We start from the raw sequence: 23,721 nt of genomic DNA, 5'->3' as shown, positions 1-23,721 counted from the left end.
CCTCCCACTGTTGCCCCTCCCCAGCTAGAACACAGAGCATCACTTGCCCCAGACAGAGAGTTCCAACAATATGCTGTGGCTAATAGCTGCTGATGGACCTCTGCTCCATATGTTTATCCAATCCCCTCTTGAAGCTGGCTATGCTTGTAGCCTCTACCACCTCTTGTGGCAATGAATTCCATGTGTTAATCACCCTTTGGGTGAAGAAGTAATTCCTTTTATCCGTTCTAACTTGACTGCTCAGCAATTTCATTGACTGTCCACAAGTTCTTGTGAGAAAGGGAGAAAAGTACTTCTTTCTCTACCTTCTCTATCCCATGCATAATCTTGAAAATCTCTATCATGTCACCCTCAGTCAACATCTCTCCAAGCTAAAGAGCCCCAAGTGCTTTAACGTTTCTTCATAGGGAAAGTGTTCCAACCCTTTAATCATTCTAGTTGCCCTTTTCTGGACATTCCCCCCAATGCTATAATATCTTTTTTTGAGGTGTGCTGACAAGAATTGTAAACCCCACCTTCAGTCTCCTCCCCCGAATCTACAGGAATTTCCCAACCTGGAACTGGCAACCTGAAGCCCTGGATATCCCCACCTGTTGTCTCTAATTGGCTAGAAAAGAATCTGCACTGTTGTCTGTGGTCCTCTGTATTGTCAGTGTGATAGTTTTCAGCTGGGAGGGCACCAGCTGCTATATAAAGAAATGGGGGTGGGGGAAGAGAGATTGAAGTAGTTTTTCTTGCAGGCAAGAGGATCTGGCTGTGGCAGGAACTGTGAGTGTGTTGTATGTTAAGCTTGTGGTTTTCTTCTCTGGTTTGTTTCTGTATTGTTAGCTAATGGCAAATTTGTGTTTATATTACACATCTAATATGGAGAGTGGGGTTATTGAAAGCCTCTAGTGCAGGTATGGCAAAACTTGCTTAATGTAAGAACCACATAGAATAAATGTCAGATGTTTGAGAGCCACTAAATGAGGGAGGGAGGGAGGAAAATAGAGGGAGGATGCAGGGAGAGGTGGAAAGAAAGCAACTTTAACTTCAAATGCATTCTCCAAGCTTCTGGCTGGCTTGATTTGGAGAAGCGATTTAAAGAGACAAATGCTTTCTCTAAGCCGACTGACGGGGTGGTGGAAGCTTTGAGAGCCACACAATATGCCTCAAAGAGCCGCAGTCTGGCCACCTCTGCTGTAGGGTATGTTGAAGTCTTGAAACTTTTGAGGTTAGGGTCAACCTTAATTCTGTATAGTCTTTCTTTGCCTCCTCACGAAATGCAGTCTGTAGTCTAGGGAGTGATCTTCTAGCTTTGTAAGGTTACAGTATGCACTATAGTCTAGGGGTGGCCAAACTTGCTTAACATAAGAGCCATATAGAATAGATGTTAGATGTTTGAGAGCCTCAGACATGGACATCAGATATTTGAGAGCCACGAGACAGGAAAGAAGGAAGGCAAATAGATAGGGGAGAGGAAGGAGGGAGAGGTGGAAAGAAAGCGACTTTAAATGCATTCTCCAAGTTGCCGGCTGGCTTGGTTTGGAGAAGTGAATTAAAGAGACAAATGCCTTCTCCAAGCCAGCCAATGGGGTGGTGGGGGCTTTGAGAGCCACACAATGTGTGTGGAAGAGCCGCATGTGGCTCCCAAGCTACAGTTTGGCCACCCCTGCAAAGTAGTCACTAAGTGAACATATAAAATCCTTGCTGCATTAGGACTATGGTTGCCAGCTCTGGGTTGGGAAATTTTTGGAGATTTGGGAGATGGACCCAAGGGAGGGTGTGATTTGGGGAGAGGAGGGACCTCTGTAGGATATAAGGCCATATGGCAGGAGTGGCCAAACTTGCTTAACATAAGAGCCACATAGAATAAACATCAGATGCTCAAGTGCCGCAAGACATGAACTTCAGAGGTTTGAGAGCCGCAAGACAGTAAGGAAAGGTGGAAGAAAGCAAATAGATTTTGGGGGGAGGGGGAAGGAGAGTTGGAGAGAAAGCAACTTTAAATTTAAATGCATTCTCCGAGCCCCCAGCTGGCTTGGAGAAGTGATCTAAAGAGACAAATGCCTTCTCCAAGTCAGCTGACAGGGTGCTGGGGGCTTTGAGTGACACATAATTTGTGCGAAAGGGCCACATGTGGCTCTAAAGCTGCCCCAGAGTCACTCTCCAAAGCAGCCATTTTCTTCGAGAAGTTGGTCTCTGGAGATCAGTTGTAATTCTTGGAGATCTCCAGGCCCCACCTGGGGGTTGCTAGTCCTATTTAGAACAAAGCTATATTGAGCCTGCTTTCGTGTTTCTTGTAATGGCCAGCTAATGACCTCCAGAGCCATTACAGAGCTAATGATCTCCAGAGCTGTTCTTTAGCAGCCTAGCTTGGGTTTTTGACACTAAGGGCTGTCTGTGGCTGTGGCTCCCTTGAGTGGGTTCCCCCAGCTGAGGTTAAAAAGAGTACTCCAGGAGCACCTTAAAGGCTAACAACATTTGTGGCAGGGAATGAGCTTTTGGGAGTCACTGCTCACTTAAGTGAGCCTTGACTCATGGAAACTCATACCTTGCCACAAATGTTGTCATGCGGTTTTCTACTGCTACAGACAGTAGACAGGCTGACACGGCTCCTCATGTTGGGTCATCTTCTTTTCTTGTATTATTGTCTTTTTTCCCAGCGCCTCTTGAATTCTTGCAATGTGACCAAGTATGATAGCCTCAGTTTAGTAATTTTTGGCTTCTTGAGAGAATTCAGAATTGATGTAATCAGGAACCTCCTTATTTGTCATTTTGGTTGTAAGTGGTATCTGCAAAATTCTCCATTTTATTGGATTTTCCTCTGTCAAGTTCTTCATGAGAACCACTCCTCCTCCACATGCAGCAGCTGACAGTCACAGTTCTCTCAGAGCTGTTCTCTCAAGAGGCGTTCTCCCAGAGCTCTCTCAGCCCTACCTACCTCACAGGGGAGAGAAAAGGAAAACAATTGTAAGCCTCTCTGAGACTCCTTTGGGTAGTGAAGGGTGGGGTATAAAACCAACTCTTCTTCATTGTTTAGCTTTCCCAACCATATATAGTAATGGGGAATACCATAGCATGAATTATTTTGATCTTGGTCTCCAGTGACATTTCCTTATACTTAAGGATATCTTATCATTCCTTCATGGGCTGCCACTTCACAGTCCTTCTGGTTTCTTGTTTGCAGTCTCCCTTCTTGCTTGGACAAAATAATGGCTTCTAAGAAGCAGGAAGAACCCAGCCCCTCCTTGGAGAGTAGACAAGAGGTATGTCTGTTTACATCTAAACTAGGGTTGCCAAGTCCAATTCAAGTAATATCTGGGGGGGGGGGTGGGACTCTGGGGAGTGGAACCCGGGAGCAAGGTTGTGACAAGCATAACTGAATGCCAAAGGGAGTTCTGGCCATCACATTTAAAGGGACCACACACCTTTTAAATGCCTTCCCTCCATTTGGAATAATGAAGGATTGGGGCACCTTCTTTTGGGGATCATAGAATTGGACCCCTGGTCCAATCTTTTTTAAACTTGGAGTGGGTTTTGAGAAGAGGCTCTGGATGCAGTGTTGCAGATTTGGTGTCTCTACCTCCAAGAACAGTACTGTAAATACCTGTGAATCAATTCTCCATTATACCCTATGGGAAACAGTCTTCATAGGGAATAATGAAGTGCCCAAGAGACATTTCTCTCCCTCCCCCCTGCTTTCTGATGACCCTGAAGCAGGGGGAGGGCCTCCAAACTGGGGGATCCCCTGCCCCCACCTGGGGATTGGCATCCCTAATCTAAGCATGGCTTGGTCTGCCAGTAGCATCCGTTATCTGCCAGTAGCATTGGTTATCTTGGCCTGGACTGGCTGAGGGGCTTAGGAAATCCTCAGCCATATAACTGTAATGTGTCGATACGGACGGATGCTGCAGAGTTGCTGAATGGCTCACTGGGCAAGAAATGAAGTCAATGTTTGGGACAAGTAACAGATAAGCAATAGCACAGTGCAAAATGCATCCAGCGGTCATTCGGATCTTTATAGCACAGGGTGGCCAAACTTGCCAAACGTAAGAGCCACATAGAACAAATGTCAGATGCTTGAGAGCCATAAGACAGGAAGGAAGGAAGGCAAATAGATTTGCGGGGAAGAAGAGGTGGAAAGAAAGCACCTTTAACTTTAAATACATTTTCCAGTATGGAAGGAAGGAAGATGGGGAGAGGGAGGTAGAGGCAGAAAGAATGCAACTTAACTTTAATTACATTCTTCGAGCTACCGGCTGGCTTGTCTTGGAGAAGTGATTTAAAGAGAAATGCCTTCTCTAGGCTGGCTGACTGGGGGTGTCGAGAACCACTCAATGTGTGTGAAAGAGTCACAGTTTGGCCACCCCTGCTATAGCAAGTGCCATAAAGTGTGTGTGTGTGTGGGTTGCCCCAATAATATCTGGTGCTTCTGCATTGCAATGTATTTCTATTTATTTATATATTCGATTCAATTTCTGAACCGCCCTTCCCTGTAAACAGGGCTGATTTCCAATAATGACATTTCCGCAGCAGCATTTGCCATTCATTAAAACGATAAAACATCTATATGCATGCAGTACAACTTACAGATGACTTGAATTCTAGTAGGAGTAAAGTGAGAGCTGAAGTAAATCACGAGGCTATTAAAGGCAGGAAGATGTATTCATATCCCTGGTCATTCTCCTCGCCAAGGAATCAGTGATCTGCTTGACCACGCAGGTCTTTTGTGACTAGTAGCAGCTCTCCAGTGGCTGCGATGTGAAGTCTCTTGTGATGCCTGTGACTGCCCCCCGGCCAAAAGCCCCTTACCTAACAGAACTAAATTGTGCCTTGATACTTAGAGGATATATGCATATAAGACATCCCACATGGTGATGGTTAATAAGGCATATGAATAGAAGGCGTAGATTTGGCATGGGATAGTTAGGATGGCCAAACTTTAGCTTGGGAGCCACATGTGGCTCTTTCACACACATTGTGTGGCTCTTGACACCCCCAGTCACTCAGCTTGGAGAAGGCATGTCTCATTAAATCGCTTCGCCAAGCCAGCAGCTTGGAAAATGCAGTTAAAGTTGCTTTCTTTCCACCTCTCCCCAAATCTATTTGCCTTCCTTCCTGTCTTGCGGCTCTCAAACGTTTGTTCTCTGTGGCTCTTACGTTAGGCAAGTTGGGCCACCCCAGTGCTATAAAGATTCGAATGGCCCTTGGATGTATTTGCACTGTGTTCTTGAAGCTGCCAATCGCTGCTGGCCAGCTTGGAAAAGGCATTTGTCTCTTTAAATCACGTCTCCAAGACAAGCCAGCTGGTAGCTTGGAGAATGCATTTAAAGTTCCTCCCTCCTTCTGTGCGGCTCTTTTGGCTCCCCCCCCCCCTTATAAGGTTTATGCACATAAGGACGTGTTGCTGATTCTCTACTTCTTGGCCAAATCTCTAGGTGGGCAGCCCTGTTGGTCTGAAGCAGTAGAACAGATTGAGTCCAGTGGCACCATGAAGACCCAAAAAGTTTATTCAAGGTGGGCTGGAATTCTAGCAGGAGCCACTTTGCATATTAGGCCACACCCCCTGATGTATCCAATCTTCCAAGAGCTTACAGGGCTCTTTTTTTGTAAGCTCTTGGAGGATTGGCTATATCAGCCATGTGTGGACTAATATGCAAAGGAGCTCCTGCTAGAATTCCACCCCTGATTCAAAGAATAGGCTTCTGTGTATCTGAAGAAGTGTGCATGCGCACGAAAGCTCATTCATACCTTGAATGAAGTTTTCTTGGTCTGAAAGGTGCCACTGGACACAAAATATGGCCTGATATCTGGCAGCAGTTATAGCACAGCACATTTAAAGAGCTACCTGTTTGGTTTGTTTTATCTGATTGTGTGCTAGAAGTTGCCAGCTCGGTTTTGGGAAATTCATGGCGACTTGAGAGGTAGAGGCCAGGGAAAGGAAGGAGCCGAACTTGGCATAATGTCATGAACACCTTCCAAAGCAATCATGTCCTCCAGGGGAACTGGTCTCTTGCCTGGAGATCCATTGTAATTTCAGGATTACAGTAATCTCCAGGCCCCAGCTGGAGGTTGGCAAGCCTATTGTGGGCGTCTGTGCATGACAACAGTCAACAGAACAGTGATCGGATTGGATTCTCTGCTTAAGAACATAAGTGAAGCCAAGCTGGATCAGGCCAATGTTCCATCCAGTCCAACACTCTGCCACAGTGGCCAAAAAGCCCTCCCACTGTTGCCCCCTTAAGCACTAAGAATTCAGAGCATCTCTGCCCCAAACAGAGTTTCATCTATACCCTGTGGCTAATAGCCACTGATAGACCTCTGCTCCATATGTTTATCCAGGGCTTTTTAGGTAGAAAAAGCCCAATGGGAACTCATTTACATATTAGGCCACACCCTCTTGACACCAAGCCAGCCAGAACGGCATTCCTGCTCAAAAAAAGGCCTGTGTTTATCCAATCCTCTCTTGAAGCTGTCTGTGCTTGTAGCCACCTCCACCTCCTGTGGCAGTGAATTCCTTCTCTTGTCTCCAGAGTTCCATCAATATACTGTGGCTAATAGCCACTGATGAACCTCTGCTCCATATGTTTATCCAATTTCCTCTTTTGGAGGGTAAGAACATAAGAAAAGCCATGTTGGATCAGGCCAATGGCCCATCCAGTCCAACACTCTGTGTCACATAGTGGCCAAAAAACCAGGTGCCATCAGGTGGTCCACCAGTGGGGCCAGGACACCAGAAGCCCTCCCACTGTTGCCCCCTCCCCCCAAGCACCAAAAATACACAGCATCACTGCCCCAGACTGAGTTCCAGAGTTCCATCAATACCCTGTGGCAGACAGCCACCGAGGGACCTCTGCTCTATATGTTTATCCAATCCCCTCTTGAAGCTGTCTATGCTTGTAGCCGCTGCCCCCTCCTGTGGCAGTGAATTCCTTCTCTTGTTCTTTTGAAGAATGTGATCACCAGAGTGTCCAACCTGCCTTTGGTGAGCAGTGCCTATGACTTGGCTGCCTTTGCGTATGCCTGGACCAAAGAGAACCACCCCTACGTCAAAGCGGTCCTGGATCTGGCTGAGGAAGGCGTCAAGCACATCTCTGAAGTGGCTGCAACCAGCGCTCAGCCCTTTCTGACGAAGCTTGAACCTCAGGGTGAGTAAGCTGCAGTGGGAAGGAACACTGGCTGTGGGTTGCTATGGTCACTCAGGAATAGGCTGAGGGGTGAGGAAACAGTGCAGAGCAAAGGAAGGAAGAAACCCAAGGCCTACTAGAGCCCTTCACCTTGGTGGGGGCGGGGGATCCCCCATTTTGGAGGCCCTTCCCCCACTTCAGGGTCATCAGAAAGTGGGGGGGGGAGAGCAAATGTCTGTTGGAGACACCATTATTCCCTATGGAGACCAATTCCCATAGGGTATAATGGAGAATTGATTTGTGGGCATCTGGGGGAGCTGTTTTTTTAGGTAGAGGCACCATATTTTAAGCATAGCATCCAGTGCCTATCCCCAAATTACCCTCCACGTTTCAAAAAAAAATTGGACTAGGGGGTCCAACTCTATGATTCCCAAAAGAAGGTGCCCCTATCCATTATTTCCAATGGAGGGAATGCATTTAAAAAGTGTGCGGTCCCTTTAAAAGTGATGGCCAGAACTCCCTTTGGAGTTCAATTATGCTTGTCACACCCTTGCTCCTGGCTCCACCCCCGAAGTCCCCAGATATTTCTTGAATTGGACTTAGCAGCCCTATGCCTTAGCCAGAGACGTATGGAAAATCTGAGCTAGAATTGCCACCCTCAAGCTAGAAGAAGACTGTAGATTTATACCCCGCCCTTCTCTCTGAATCAGAGTCTCAGAATGGCTTACAATCTCCTTTATCTTCTTCCCCCCACAACAGACACCCTGTAAGGTGGGTGGGGCTGAGAGAGCTCTCCCAGAAGCTGCTCTTTCAAGGACAGCACTGCGAGAGCTATGGCTGACCCAAGGCCATTCCAGCAGCTGCAAGTGGAGGCGTGGGGAATCAAGCCTGGTTCTCCCACGTAAGAGTCCGTGCACTTAACCACTACACCAAACTGGCCTGAAGACCTCCCAAAATTACAACTGATCTCCAAATGACAGATCAGTTCCCCCAGAGAAAATGATTACTTTGTAGGAAGGACTCTGTGGCACTATACTAGGGCTGGCCAAACTTGCTTAACATAAGAGCCATATAGTATGTATCAGATGTTTGAGAGCTACAAGATGTGAAAGTTAGATGTTTGAGGAAAGGAAGGAAAATAGATGGGGGAGGGAGAGGTGGAAAGAAAGCAACTTTATAACTTTAAATGAATTCTCCAAGCCACTGGCTGGCTTGGAGAAGGGATTCAAAGAGACAAATGCCTTCCCCACATTGGCCAATGTGGCGGTGGGGGCTTCAAGAGCCACACAATATGTGTGAAAGAGCCACATAGACCACCCCTGCACTATACCCTGCTGAGGTCCCACCCCTCCTCAAACCCTGTCTTCCCAAAGCTCCAATCCCACAATCTCTGGGAAATTCCCCTGCCCAGAGGTGGCTACTCTTAACTGGAACGCCTTCAAATTCTAGTACCCTGGAATGAATATAAACTATGAGATGGGCTTCTGTCAGAGTTGCCTGAGTCCACTTGGTGAAGCTTGAGAAGCGAGAAGAAAGAGGAGGACGTTCTGCATGTAGGGCATGGCTAGAAAGTGACTTGGAAAAGCCTACTGGTGTGATCCCTGGTAATCAAATAGATTTTGCAAAATTTGCTAGAGAAGGAAAAAATGGCAGAAACAACAAATCATGGTTGTAGGCAGGGCTTTTTTTTTTAAAGCAGGAATGCACAGGAACACAGTTCCAGCTGGCTTGGCATTGGGGGTGTGTGGCCTAATATGCAAATGAGTTCCTGCTGGGCTTTTTCTGCCAAAAAAGGCCCTGGTTGTAGGATCTGATATATTAGAACTTGGAATCCAAGTTCTAAATAAATATTGCAAAATGGCATCTTTTAAAATGTGTGCTTAAATTTAAGAAATTAATATGCTGCCCTTTTGTCCCCAAGACAAGAGGCTTATAAGATGTTACCCTTCAAAGGTCCTAGTATTTTGTAGAAATGCATTACCTCCTTCTGAGTACAGTGCCTGTAGGCAAGGCCTTGTCACATTATCTAGGACTAGCAGAACCCTCATTTCCTTTCCTGTACGAAGAATTTTGTGCTCCTGGAAGCTGAATTTTTTACCCTGTACAAATTGTCAGATAAGCAAATTAGCCTGTGAATTCTAGAATAGGCTTTTTTTGACCAGGAATGCACAGGAACGCAGTTCAAGCCATCTTGGTGTCAAGAGGTGTGGGCTAATATGCCAATGAGTTCCTGCTGGGCTTTTCCTACAAAAAAGCCCTGTGCAAAACAATGGTGACATCAGGGGATGTGGCCTAATATGCAAAGGAGTTCCTGCTGGGCTTTTCCTACCAAAAAAAGCCCTATCTAGAATAAGAATAATTTTGCTGATTGGAGGCTAATAATAATAATAATAATAAATTTTCTGGTTCTGCCAGTTTAAATATTCCATAATAATATTATAGATGGCGATTCCTTTATTCCTAGCAACTCGGCATTCGATATCAATGTAAGCTTGTCTGAAGAGGACGGTCTTGCAGGCCCTGTGGAACTGGTCAAGGTTCCGCGGGGCCCGCACTTCCTCCAGAAGGTGGTTCCACAGTGCAGGGGCCGCAGCTGAAAAGGCTCGTGCTCTGGTGTTTTGGAGCTTGACCTCTCTCGGCCCGGGGGTGGTCATTTTATTTTTTCCGATTGACCTCAGTGCCCTCTGGGGTTCATATGGGGAGAGACGGTCCCTTAGGTAGGCTGGTCCTCGGCCATATAGGGCTTTAAAGGTAATGACCAACACTTTGTACTGGACTCGGTAGATAATTGGCAGCCAGTGCAGTCCGCGCAGCCCCGGCCGTATGTGCTCCCGTTTCGAGAGCCCCAATAGTAGCCTGGCCGACGCGTTCTGCACCAGCTGCAGCTTCCAGGTCCGGCACAGAGGTAGCCCCAAGTAGAGGGCATTACAGTAGTCCAATCTTGAGGTGACCGTTGCATGGATCACTGTTGCGAGGTCGCAACGCTCCAGGAAGGGGGCCAACTGCCTTGCCCACTTCAGGTGGAAGAATGCTGACTTGGCAGTGGCTGCTATCTGGGCCTCCATTGATAATAAAGGCTCCAGTAAAACACCCAAGCTCTTTACCTGGCGCGCTGATTTCAATGGTGCGCCTTCGAAGGTTGGGAGAGCTATTTCCCCTCCTAGGGCGCCGCGACCCACACAAAGGACCTCTGTCTTCGCTGGGTTCAGCTTCAGCCCGCTCAGTCTGAGCCACGTCGCTACAGCCTGCAAGGCCCGATCTAGGTTCCCCGGGGCGGAGCCAGGCTGGCCGTCCATTAGTAGACAGAGCTGGACCCAGGCACTGGCCACTAAATATTCCAGGTCCCCCCTGATTTCTGAGTCAGCCAGCAATGTCCTTATCCTTTTTAGGCCCAGCTTGAGCCAGGAGCTACAGTTTGTGCTTCAATGAAACAGTGTGCTGTAATACAGACAGCAGCAAACAAAGGAAAATGGTGTATAACGGCAAACGTTGCAAAATGCTAATTAGGTTTTATCCTGGGGCACTGAGTTATTGTGTTCAGCTGCGATGACTTTCTTATGGTGCCCGAGACAGGAAATTCATTAATCTTTGACTTTGCATTCATCTGCTGAAGAGAGACAATGGAACAGGATGGATACCAGGTTCCTGTTGTGGATATGATAATGGTTGTGATATTAAGGGTGTGTGGAAATAGATGGGGAACCAGAGGCAATGGATGCAAAAATAGTTCAAACATAGTACATGTGGTAATAACAAAATGGCTCTGTGCATATGTAATTTACATAGGATGTCATTTAGACCAGGGGTGGCCAAATTGCAGCTCAGGGACCACATGAGGCTCTTTCACACATATTGTGCGGCTCTCAAAAACCCCACCACCCAGCTTTGAGAAGGCATTTCTCTCTTCAAATCACTTCTCCAAGCCAAGCCAGCTGGTGGCTCAGAGAATGTATTTAAAGTTAAAGTTGCTTTCTTTCCACCTCTCTCCCCCCACTCTATCTGCCTTCCCTCCAGCATCTGACACCCATGTCTTGCACCTCTCAAACATCTGACATTTATTCTATGTGGCACTTACATTAAGCAAGTTTGGCCACCCCTGGTCTAAATCATAATGCATAAGAAGACGACTGCAGATTTATACCTCGCCCTTCTCTCTGAATCAGAGACTCAGAGCGGCTTACAATCTCCTATATCTTCTCCCCCCCCTCCCCCACAACAGACATCCTGTGAGATGGCTGGGGCTGAGAGGGCTCTCTCAGCAGCTGCCCTTTAAGGACAACTCCTGCGATAGCCAGTGGCGGACTGGGTCTAAAACTATTGGTTGCCAGGAGACATAGCTCCCCTCCACAACTATAAGGCTATCGTTAAATTTTTGTAAGAAATGAATAAAATTTTCAAAAAATACATGTGGGAAAAAGGTACAATTAAAACGTTCGCGAAATAAATGTATATGTATATTTAGTAATTACTAATTACCTTGTACATATATTGTACATTTTACTGGCAGTATGCAGTAGATATTAAATGTAAATACAGACTGCATTTTCTCCAGGGGAGCTGATCTCTGCCAGTTGGAAACCAGTTGGAGATCATCCCCAGGTCCCACCTGGAGGCTGGCAACCCTAAATACAATGTAAATTTTAGTTGCACTACAGTAATAATATTGGAACTTCCTATTATATTTTCAAGCTACTACAAGGACGTTAACATTTTTAACATATTGTCTAATTAATGTTTAAGGGGGCCCACTTGCCATCAGGCAAACGACACCCTGGCCAGTCCGCTACTGGCGATAGCTATGTATAACACAAGGCCATTCCAGCAGCTGGGAGTGGAAGAGTAGCGAATCAAACCCAGTTCTCCCAGATAAGAGTCTGTGCACTTAACCACTACACCAAACTGGCTCTCTGCTGCCTTGCCTGGGGATCAGCTCTTGGGAGGTGTTATAGCTCTTAATGGATATGATCTAGGGAGACTGAAGGATCAGCAAGAGACATGCAATGTAGCGACTGCAGATCAAAAGAGAACTTGCTCTCTAGTTTCAGCGGCAGGTCAGTACGCTTCGAGGGGCCTGGATAAACTGGAAGAGAAGCTGCCGATCCTTCATCAGACAGCTGACCAGGTAATTTGCTCTGATTTATTGTCCTCCTTTGCTCCACCTTATTGTTTGAGCCTCAAGTTCTTGTGGTCCAGTGTAAAATGGGGACAACAGCTGGCCAGCTTCTCAATGACTCCTTTTCAAGAACAAGCTTCCCTAGATATGTCTACCAAATAACCTTCGTTCAGCACCAGGTTGTTGGCTTAGAACTTGCTCATGCCTAGTGAAAGGTAGTGGAAGTACGATTTTGCTTTAGGGATGTAGTCTGCACAAGGTTCGTTGCTTTCAGGAAAGAAATGATAGTCCTGTATTAGGCAGTTGCATACTGGGATAGAGAAAAGAACAGAACCATAGAGTTGGAAGGGACCTCCATGGTCATCTAATCCAACCCCCTGCACGGTGCAGGAAACGCACAAACACCTCCCCCTAATTTCACAGCATCTTCATTTCTGTCAGATGGCCATTTAGCCTCTGTTTAAAAACCTCCAAGGAAGGAGAGCCCACCACCTCCTGGTCTAATGGTCAGGAAGTTCTTCCTAATGTTAAGCCGGAAACTTTTTTGATTTAATTTCAACCTATTGGTTCCGGTCCAACCTTCTGGGGCCACAGAAAACAATTCCACACCATCCTCTGAGTGTTCTAGCTCTTCTATCTGTGCTAGGTTGGAGAGAGATTGCAAAGGAGCATACTTTTCTTAAACATAAGAGCCCTGCTGGATCAAGCTAGTGGTCCATCTAGTCCAGCATCCTGTCTCACCCAGTGGCCAACCAGTTCCTCTGGAGGTCCCTTCCAACTCTATAATTCTAATTTACGTACTGAGTAAGGAGCAAGGGCTGATTTTAGTCCTGCTAGCGCTTGATTAAAAAAAAGGGACCATAAGTGAAAAGTCAGCTTGAGTGGTGGAGAAACCACTGTTCTGCCATATGCTTGGCTGCTATTGCCTGATTCTGATAATGGTTAGACTGTTGTTGTTTTTAAAGGTTATTTCTGATACGCAAAAACTGGTGCTGTCAAAAGTAGTCAGTGCCAAAGAAGCGGTAACCAAGGCTGTACAGAGTGGCAAGGAAATGGTGGTAGACACCAGAATGGGTAAGATGGCCTTGAGTGGAGCGGAAGCCATGCTGGAGAAGTCAGAGGAGTTGCTAGACCACTACCTCCCAAGGATGGATGAAGAGCTAGGTAAGAGAGGACCAAACCATTCTATTAAAAAGTGGGCCGAACCTAGAAAAGAGCAAAGGCATGCTCAAACGTCAAAAAAAAGAACCAAAGATTTCACGAAACTGCTGTTGCTGTCTTAGGTTACCAAGCCAACTCCTCACAATAGCAAGGCCTCTGCCGCGTGTTCTTTTTGTGTGGAATCTGCTGTACATGGATGGGCAGAGGGCAGCGAAACCTACAGCTGAGATGTGAGATGGAGGCCTTGTCACTGAACAGTTGCCTTGGCAACAGCAAAAGCCTTGGGGTGGGATGGGAGCCGGGAGAAGGCAATTTCTTCTCCATGAGCCCTCATGAGTCCACCTCTTGTAGGATGTGGTTTGAGATATGAAAAGAAATAGTGTTGGATTTATACCCTTCCCTTCCCTTGGAGTCTTAGAGTAGCTTCCAATCTCCTTCCCTTTCTCTTCTCACCACAGACATGTTGTGAGGTTGGTGGGACTGAGAGAGCTCTAAGAGAACTTATGACTGACCCAAACAGCTGCATGTGGAGGAGCGGGGAATCAAACCAGGTGCCATCAGGAGGTCCCTGGAAGCCCTCCCACTGCTGTCCCCCCAAGCACCAAGAATACAGAGCATCACTTGCCCCAGGCAGAGTTCCATCTATAGCTTGTGGCTAAATGACCACTGATGGATCTCTGCTCCATATGTTGATCCAATCCCCTCTTGAAGCCATCCTATGCTTGTAGCTGGCACCACCTCCTGTGGCAGTGAATTTCATGTGTTGATCACCTTGTACTTTTTTAATCTGTACTAACCCAACTGCTCAGCAATTTCATGGAGTGTCCACAAGTTCTTGTATTGTGAGAAAGGGAGAAACGGTGGCTCAGTGGTAGAGCATCTGCTTGGGAAGCAGAAGGTCCCAGGTTCAATCCCTGGCATCTCCAAAAAAGGGTCCAGGCAAATAGGTGTGAAAAACCTCAGCTTGAGACCCTGGAGAGCTGCTGCCAGTCTGAGAAGACAATACTGACTTTGATGGACCAAAGGTCTGATTCAGTATAAGGCAGCTTCATATGTTCGTATGTTCAAAAGTTCTTCTTTCTCTACCTTCTCCATCCCATGCATAATCTTGTAAACCTCTATCATGTCACCCCTCAGGCGACGTTTCTTCAAGCTAAAGAGCCCTAGACACTTTGACCTTTCTTTATAGGGAATGTGTTTCAATCCTTTAAGCATTCTAGTTGCCCTTTTCTGTACTTTTCCCAATGTTATAATATCCTTTTTTTATATATATAGCTGAGCCTGCAGAATCTGCACCAGCAGGAGCAGATGCAGCTTCTGAGAATCCCAGCTACTTGGTGCGTCTGGGCTCCCTATCGAGCAAGCTCCGTCACAGGGCCTATCAGCGTGCTGTAGTCCAGGTGAAAACTGCTCGGGATAACATCAGAGAGGCTTTCTCTCAACTGCGTCAGTACATTGGGCAGGTAGGATCATTGCTTATTTCTACATTTTGCTATATCCATGGCATCTTTTCCGGCCAGTAACATATAGTTTCGTCTAGATTTCCCTTACACTTGCAATTTAATTGGTGTCGCTGAATTCTGCCCCAAGTTGCAAGGAGGGAAAAGGCTGCCTACTTTTGCTAAAGACCGCCATTTGAAAATGTGCTGTACTTGTAAGCTTATCCTTTGAAACAAATGGGGTTTTAGTTACTACATTGAATCCTTAGGCTGGGGAGGGGGCAGTCCCCCAACCTTTTTGAACCATCAGGGACTTCTGGAATTCTGAGACTAGCAGCAAAAATGTCATAGCACTAAAATGGAAAGATGCAGCCCCCCCCCCCTCCTTTCAGAGCAGTCATGGTATGGGACTACTGTATCTTTGATAAACTTACGGCTGATTTTCAGTTTCGTGATTCACGATCAAAACACTCCCCTCTGTTAAAGAAATGGCTTCCATTTCTTTGGATGAAACGAATCAAGCACTTTGGATCAATCATTTCACCAAACCTAGCAAATGCCTGCTCATTATTTTTTTTCTTGACTTGTAGCACCCAATACTGATATATATACTCACCTATGTTTATTTATTTATTCATATATTTCTTAAATTGTGTTCCTTTTCTCCCTGAGCTTACTAGGACCAAGATATGTATTGGACGTGTCATAGCTTCTGCAATAATAATGGTTGAACGTAATTAATGCAATACACGCGTACTGTGCCCTATGTTAATCCTTTTTGATGTGATAAGCTACTGATCAATTTTCCCTCTCCCAAGTTATCCTGCGTTGTATCCTGATTAACGGCAATAAAGTTTGAAAGATTTTTTTTTTTAAAAAAATTAGAGTGGATGCTGCCACAAAAATGGCTGCCGCAGAAGACGGAGCCAGCCACAATAGGGCTGCTTACTGCTTAACTTCAGTCACGCAGTGAAGATCCTTATGATAGTGTTGCCAGCCTCCAGATCCCTCCATGGGACACCCCACCCCTGAACAGGGTTATTTGATCAGGGGTTGTTTTGTAGAAAAATAGGTGGTGGAGCTCATCCAGGCATTGTTGAATTTTAAAAAGTTTTATTGGTTTCAGAAAGAGTAAGGGTAAGGGATAGGGGGAATAGAGAGCACAATACATTTTAACCTTATTCTACATAAAGATACTTTCAAAGAATACAAGCTTACATCTACAATACTTTCTTTACATAAATTGTCCCATATTATTATCTCTATACTAAATATCATCAACATTTTAAAATGTTATGCTATAAAACTTTTGGTTAAGTTATCTATTAATTTTGACAATTCCAGTAAAGGCAATTTTGTAATATAAAATACAGGGGGAAAGGGAGAACATCCAGGCATTGTTGTGCAGCTGCACATACTATTCAATGGGCAAAGAAGAAGATGATGATATTGGATTTATATCCTGCCCTCCACTCCAAAGAGTCTCAGAGCGGCTCACAATCTCCTTTACCTTCCTCCCCCACAACAGACACCCTGTGGGGTGGGTGGGGTTGAGAGGGCTCTCACACCAGCTGCCCTTTCAAGGACAACCTCTGCCGGAGCTATGGCTGACCCAAGGCCATTCCAGCAGGTGCAAGTGGAGGAGTGGGGAATCAAACCCGGTTCTCCCAGATAAGTGTCCGCACACTTAACCACTACACCAAACTGGATCTCTCAGAGGTGGAACTCTCAGAAGGAGGAGGTGGAACCCTCAGAAAGGTTCAGGAGCTGTGCTCCTGTGAGCTCCCACTGAATCTGAGGCCTGCCTTTGATGCAGTGACGTCACTTCAGGGCGACATCATCGCACTGGTGACGTTGTGTGGGGGACACTCTAGTATTTGGGCAAACACTATGGTTTTGAGGGTGAAAAACAGAGTTTTGACCAAATACCGGAGCCTCTCCAACATGATGATGTCACTTCCGGGTGATGTCATTGCATTGGGGGCATTGTGCAACATCCTTGCCCACCCCAAAATCCCCCTGCAAGCCAGGCGAGGGGACTTAGCAACCTTACGTAGTGATATGGTGGTAGCTACTGCTAAAGCAGCACTTTAAGAAAAACCTGCACAGCCAATCAGATGTTTTGCTGGGCAGAAGTCTCAGCCCAGTCCCACCCACTTTCTAAAAACATTTGGCAGGTGCCTGGAAAGGTGATAATGAGCATTATGGTGCTTGAGGGCACCCTGTTGGGGACCCATGGCTTACCCAGTGTTGGTTCCTGCATAAGAAGTGTCTCAGGGGCTGCCTAGGTAATGCAGGGGCATAGGCTGCATTGGGAGGAATTCGGGCCTCTTTTTTTTTAATACTGAGCTCTGGCTGTAATGGCGCTGCCACTGATGTCTCCAAAGTTATCAATGGCACTTACAGGCTGTGTAAATGCAGAGATACAATAGAGTTCATTGAAAATCTGATGGCAGATCCATGTTCTGCAAAATGCCTTTGCTGTAACCAGGGCTTTTTTGGGGCAGAAGTGCACAGGAGTGGAGCTCCACCTGGGTTGGCCAGGGCTCCAGCTGGCACGCTGGGAAAGATGCAACAATATCTAATACCTATTGTCGTATCTAATGCCTTCAACCTTCCCCAGCATGCCTGTTGTGGCGGGTGCACTGGGGATGGCATGGGGGAGCTCCTGCTGGTTTTATTACCAACCTTGAAGTACTCATGCTGGCTGGGGCTGATGGGAGCTGTAGGCAAAAAACATCTGGAGAGCTACCGTTGGCCACCCCTGCTCTAGGCCACAGAGTTGCCAAGTCCCCCCTGGCCATTGGTGGGTGATGAGGAGTAGGGTTGCCAGCTCCAGGCTGGGAAACTCCTGGAGATGTAGGGATGGAGCCTGGGGAGAACAGTGAGGTACAATGCCATGCAGTCCACTCTCCAAAGCATCCATTTTCTCCAGGGGGTGAGCTGTAATTCCAGGGCATCCCCAGGTCCCACGTGAAGGCTGGCATCCCTGTTTAAGCCAACAACACGTTTCGTATTGGATAGATGAAACCCAACAGACACAGGCCTTGGCATAAACAGTGTGCCCTAAAATGCATTTCCAACTTAGCATCTGAGGACTTAAGGCTCTTTGTTTGACCTGGGGAGTCTTGGCTGGACCCAGGGCTGTCTGGCGCCCTAGGCAAGGCTAACTTCTGGTGCCCCACCTTGCACTGATAATGTCACTGTTAATGGGTTATTTTATGTACAGCCCTCTGGGGACATTGGGGGTGGAGCTAGGAGACACTGGGGGTGGAGCCAGGATACATTGGGGCAGAGCCAGGAGCAAGGGTGTGACGAGCATAATTGAACTCCAAGGGAGTTCTGGTCATCAGATTTAAAGGGACAGCACACCTTTTTAAATGCCTTCCTTCCATAGGAAATAATGAAGGATAGGGGCACCTTCTTTTGGGGCTCTTAGAATTGGACCCCCTGGTCCAATCATTTTGAAACGGGGGTATTTTGGGGAGAGGCACTAGATGCTATACTGAAAATTTGGTGCCTCTATCTCAAACAGCCCCCTCAGAGCCCTCAGTACCTCCAGATCAATTCCCCATTATACCCTATGAGAATCGATCTCCACATAGGGAATAATGAAGTGCCCAGCAGACATTTCCCTCCGCCCCTCTCCCCCCGGTTTCTGGCGACTCTGAAGCGAGGGATTGGCTTCTCTACTCATGAGTTGCTTCCAGCTTCTTCAAAGTAACAGACACACCATCCCAAGAGGAAGCCTTTCCGATTGGAGACTAAAGCCTCTGGAGGTGGAAAGGCACATGGTGGCTGTGGGGGCGGGGCTTCCTCCCCCCCCGCCCCGGGCCAGCTGACTGGGGGTGGGAAGGAGCCTGGGAAAGCAGGAGAACCCCAGCCGGGACCTGGGGATTGGCAAGCCTACCAAACAACCAGATACAAACAATACAAATAAACTTTATTCCACTAGACTCCAAACGGAAGGCTTAAAGACACACAAACTCAGAAGGCAAAACAGAAGATATCAGTAGTTCAGTTCTGAATACAATAGAAGGTTATGCATTTTATTAATCAGATGAACTCTACACACACTCTCATAGCTAAGCTTACTTGGGTCTTATAATCTACCTGTAAAGAGAAATAGATCTATGAAAACCTAAGTTCCAGTCTATAGTATATATATTCTATATTCCAAGTCTGAGCATTTACTCTGTTTGAGGCCTCAAACAGGAGAGGACTTGAAAACAGCAAAGGCTGTTAATTTATTGGGTTGTCCAGCAGAGAGACTGTCCCTCATGCAGCCCAGTCCAGAGTCTTAAGTCCCAACTAGCTTGGCATGATCCAACACAGAGTCATAGGGTGGGCATCCAATTTGGTGCCCCCAGAAAGTCAGCGCCCTACACAATTGCCTAGTAGCAGGGCCAGCCCTGGCTGGACTGAAGACAGGAAGACTTCTCGGAACATGGCTGGCTGGTTCTTGTAGACTCATAGGTGTAAATATGCAAAAACAGCCTAGCAGGAGTGAATAAAAATGAGTGTGCAGCTAGATTATGCAGTCAACGAATCAGCTAAGGGGTGTCTTGAAGGGGTGGGTAGGATGGAATCATAGCATTGTGCCCCCCTGAGGTCCCTGGCCTCTTCAGGCTGCATCCCTAAATCCCCAGGTGTTTCCCAACCTGGATCTGGCAGCCCTACTTCCCCATTGACCGCTAAGAGCCTGGGGGGAGCTGGCAACCCTAAATCATCACTGTCTTCTTCCAGTACCTATGCTATTTCTGTTAGCAGACATTTGCTTTGTCCTTTCAGCCAAAAACTTTGACTAGGGTTGCCAATCCCCAGGTGGAGGCCCTCCCCCACTTCAGGGTCATCAGAAAGTGGGGGGAGTGAGGGAAATATCTGCTGGGCACTCCATTATTCCCTATGGAGACTGATTCCCATAGGGTATAATAGAAAATTGATCTGCTGGTATCTGGGGTTCAGGGGGCCTGTTTTTTTGAGGTAGAGGCACCAGATTTTCAGCATAGCATCCAGTGCCTCTCCTCAGAATAACCACCAAGTTTCACAAAGGTTGGACCAGGGGGTCCAGTTCTATGCCCCTAAGAGCAGGTGCCCCTCTCATTATTTCCAGTCGAGGGAAGGCATTTAAAAGGTGTGCAGACCCTTATGTGATGGCCAGAACTCCCTTTGGAGTTCAGTTGTGCTTGTCATAACCTTGCTCCAGGCTCCACCCCCAAATATTTCTTGACTTGTACTTGGCAGCCCTAGCTTGGACAGTAGACCTGAAGTCCTCTAAAACGTTGCTCTTGTTTATCTCTAGATAGAACAAAGAAAAGAAGACCTTGTCCAGGAAGGCGGGGAGAAGCTGCATCAGGTATGACTGGACTGCAGTCCAGATAAGAGGCCAAGGGAGTGATGGGAGGTTGTGGTGCTTGAAGGGTGAGGTCCACTTGCCAGACAACACTTCTCTTCAGCAAGAGCCAGTCTGATGTAGAGGTGAAGTGGGTGGAAGAACCAGGTCTGATTTAGGGTTGCAACCCCTCGGTGGGGGCAGGGGATCCCACAATTTGGAGGCCCTCCCCCCACTTCAGGGTCATCAAAGTGTGGGGAGGGAGGGAAATGTCTGCTGGGCACTCCATTATTCCCTATGGAGACTGATTCCCATAGGGTATGGTGGTGAACTGATCTGCAGGTATCTGGGGCTCGGGGGGGGGGGGCTGTTTTTTTTTGAAGTAGAGGCACTAAATTTTCAGCATAGCATCCAGTGCCTCTCTTCAAAACACCCTCCATGTTTCAAAAAGAGTGGACCAGGGAGTCCAATTTTATGACCCCCAGAAGAAGATGCCCCTATCTGTCATTATTTCCAGTGGAGAGAAAGGTGTGCTGTTTCTTTAAATGTGATGGCCAGAACTCCCTTTGGAGTTCAATTATGCTTGTCACAACCTTGCTCCTGGCTCCACCCCCAAAGTCCCCAGATATTTCTTGAACTGCACTTGGCAACCCTAGTTTGATTCCCCACTCCTCCATGCTGGAGTGACCTTGGGTCAGCCACAAGTTCTCTCAGCTGTTCTCTCAAGAGCAGTTTTCTGTCAGAGCTCACTCAGCCTCATCTACCTCACAGGGTGTCTGTTGTGAGGAGGGGAAGGGGAAAGAAGATTGTAAGCCGCTCAGACTCCTTCAGGTAGTGAAGGGTGGGGGGTATAAATCCCATCTCTTCTTCACCGCAGATAGAAAGTCAGACTTTGGACATGTCTTCCCACATCACCGAACAGCTGAAGACAACGTTCAAGAACCTGATCGCCAACATCCAAGGTTTGCCGAGCAGCCTCCAGCATAATGTGCAACAGGCCTATCATAGCCTAGAGGAGCTCCACGCTTCCTTTGCCAGTGCTCAGTCTTTCCATGACCTTTCGAACATCATTCTAAGTCAAGGACAAAAGAAGGTCCTCATGGCCCAGGACTATGTAGAGGATGTTCTGGAATATGTGGTCAATAACACTCCTTTGTCTTGGCTTGTAGGGCCGCTTGATCCTGTACTGGACGAACAAGGGAATGTTGCAGAGCGCACAAAACCCAACGAGAGGGAAAGAAAGGCCTTACATGCACCGAAACCCAGTGAGAGGGAAGGAAAGGCCTTAAAAGCACTGGAACAGAAGGAAAACCTGTGATCTTGAGTTTCCAATGAGTGTCTTTTTGGTTGGAATGTAGGATAGGGGGAAGCAGCTGAGACAGGATTGGAGGAATCAGACAAACTGCCAAAAAAACTTACCTTAAGCTACGCCCCTGGAGCTTTCCTGCCTTCCAAAATATGTGCCTGGGGATGAGAGATCCAATAATGATAGGAAATTAGCTACTAAGTCATTGATCTCTCCCTGAGGGGGCATCAGACTTGACGCGTCAAAACAGCGGAACTGACTCATCTTGCGCTTGTAATTTCAGTAGTGTTTAAAAATGTATAGCTACTACTTGAGTGCAGCCGGTGTATCTTGAAAGCCTGACTCTGATGCTGAATAAATGTGATTATAGCGCGCTGAAGATGTTTTTTTTGTTTTGTCATTTAAAGGAATGATTTGAGGGTGTTGCTGTGGTTGATATGGCGTTGATAATGGAGTTATTCTATTCTTCTAGGTAGAGATAAGCCCAAATCTGCATCCTGGTACTCAGAATAACCTCTCCAATGCAGGGCTTTTTTTTTGTAGCAGGAACTCCTTTGCATAGTAGGCCGCACCCCCATGATGTAGCCAATCTTACTGTAGGCCCTATAATAACAGCCTCGTAAGCGCTTGGAAGATTGGCTACAACAGGGGGTGTACCCTAATAGGCAAAGGAGTTCTTCCTACAAAAAAAGCCCTGCTCCAACGTGACGCCTGAATTCTACTAGAAACCTGAGCCAAACGGAGGTCCAAACGAGAGGATGGCTAAACAGAGCATAAATTGCCCCCCCCCGACCTTTTTGAGCCTGTGGGCACCTTTGGAATTCTGACATAGTGTGGTGGCCCCAGCCACAAAATGGCTGCTGCAGGAGGTGGAGCCAATAACAAAATGGTGGCTGCTACAGTTTTCCTTCAGTCACATAGTGAAGATGCTTGGGCTGTGAGTAGCAGCTGCTGCCAAAGGACTTACCTGCGCCGTTAATCAGAAGTCTTCTTGGGCAAAAGGCCACCTGGCTCCACCCACTTGGTTGGCACCAGTAAAGGTGTCACTGGGTACTATGGCATTTATGGCCACCATATTGGGGACCTCTGACATAAATGTTGACTTTGCCACTCTCTTCCCTGAATAGGGTTGCAAAGTCCCCTGTGACTGCAGGCAGGGGACTTCTTTTCTTGCGCATGGCATGATGTCGCCTAGAAGTGATGTACCGTGCTGGACATGTTACTCGGGGACACTAAGAATTTGTGGAAACTCTATGGTATTGCATGGGGACACTCTAGCAATTTGGGGGGAAACTATGGTACTATAGAGTTTTCCCTGTGTGAAACCATAGTTCCCAGCAAATCCCAGCTGTGCTGTGCAGCAGCCTCCCCAGGGCCAGGCAGGGATCATAGGGCCCAGATTTACTGAGCGGCAGCCTCCCTGGGGCCTGGCTGGCCAGCCAGAATTGCTGCAGGGACTGGAAAAGTTACTGTCACAGTTCGGTTTGCACTTGATTATCCCAGATGGTGTGGCCTAATATGCTAATATGTAACCTAATATACTAATATTGGGGATGTGGTCTAATATGCTACTGAGTTCCTGCTGGGCTTTTTCTACAAAAAAGCTCTGGACCTATGCGCTTGCTTAGGGTGGCGGGCTGGGTGTGTTTGTGTGCCAGCTTAGGCTCTCCCCACATGACTTCAAATAGAAAAACAATTATTTGCATTAATTTTGCTGGACTGAATCATTCTCCCTCAGCGGAGCACTTTTTTAAAGTTGATCATTTTTTATGGCCCATGAATGATGTTATAAATATCCATATGACCCTTGGCAGAAAAAAAGGTTCCCCACCCCTGTCCTAGAGCATCCCCATGCAACGTGCCTCGTGCGATATGTCACTTCTGGGGTTGTGCACACCACATGGCAATGGAACTCTTTGGGAGGCGGGAATCCCTCCGCGCCCCCCCCCCCCGGCAGCCTCTTCTCTACCTGCAAGTTGGGACCTGAAGAAGACTGGAGATTTATACCCCACCCTTCTCTCTAAATCAGTGATGCAGAGCGGCTTACAATCTCCTCTACCTTCCTCCCCTCACAACAGACACCCTGTGAGGTGGGTGGGGCTGAGAGGGCTCTCACAGCAGCTGCCCTTTCAAAGACAACTCCTACAATAGCTATGGCTAACCCAAGGCCATTCCAGCAGGTGCAAGTGGAGGAGTGGGGAATCAAACCTGGTTCTCCCAGATAAGAATCCACACACTTAACCCCTGTACCAAACTGGGGG

At 47.1% G+C, this 23,721-nt stretch overlaps 1 protein-coding gene across 4 annotated transcripts; it reads left to right on the top strand.

The window, feature by feature from the left end:
* Positions 1 to 634: 634 nt before the first annotated feature.
* Positions 635 to 21,842, top strand: LOC132576578 (perilipin-3-like). 4 transcript variants are annotated; one of them, XM_060245884.1, is made up of 9 exons: positions 635 to 768; positions 3,170 to 3,248; positions 6,935 to 7,130; positions 12,149 to 12,231; positions 13,188 to 13,386; positions 14,659 to 14,846; positions 20,125 to 20,178; positions 21,032 to 21,116; positions 21,324 to 21,842. In XM_060245884.1, the coding sequence occupies exons 2-9, from the start codon at positions 3,195 to 3,197 to the stop codon at positions 21,470 to 21,472; spliced, it is 1,008 nt and encodes a 335-aa protein (XP_060101867.1). In that variant the 5' UTR covers positions 635 to 768; positions 3,170 to 3,194; the 3' UTR covers positions 21,473 to 21,842. The 4 variants fall into 4 exon arrangements, with proteins under 4 accessions (XP_060101867.1, XP_060101865.1, XP_060101868.1 ...); XM_060245885.1 differs by having other exon boundaries at positions 716 to 779; XM_060245882.1 differs by having other exon boundaries at positions 21,032 to 21,842.
* The last annotated feature ends 1,879 nt before the right edge of the window (positions 21,843 to 23,721 follow it).

Source organism: Heteronotia binoei, chromosome 8, assembly GCF_032191835.1.
Source record: "Heteronotia binoei isolate CCM8104 ecotype False Entrance Well chromosome 8, APGP_CSIRO_Hbin_v1, whole genome shotgun sequence".
NCBI classification, from domain to species: domain Eukaryota; kingdom Metazoa; phylum Chordata; class Lepidosauria; order Squamata; family Gekkonidae; genus Heteronotia; species Heteronotia binoei.
The sequence above is the reverse complement of the archived record's forward strand: the minus strand, read 5'-3'. Positions and strand labels throughout refer to the sequence as shown.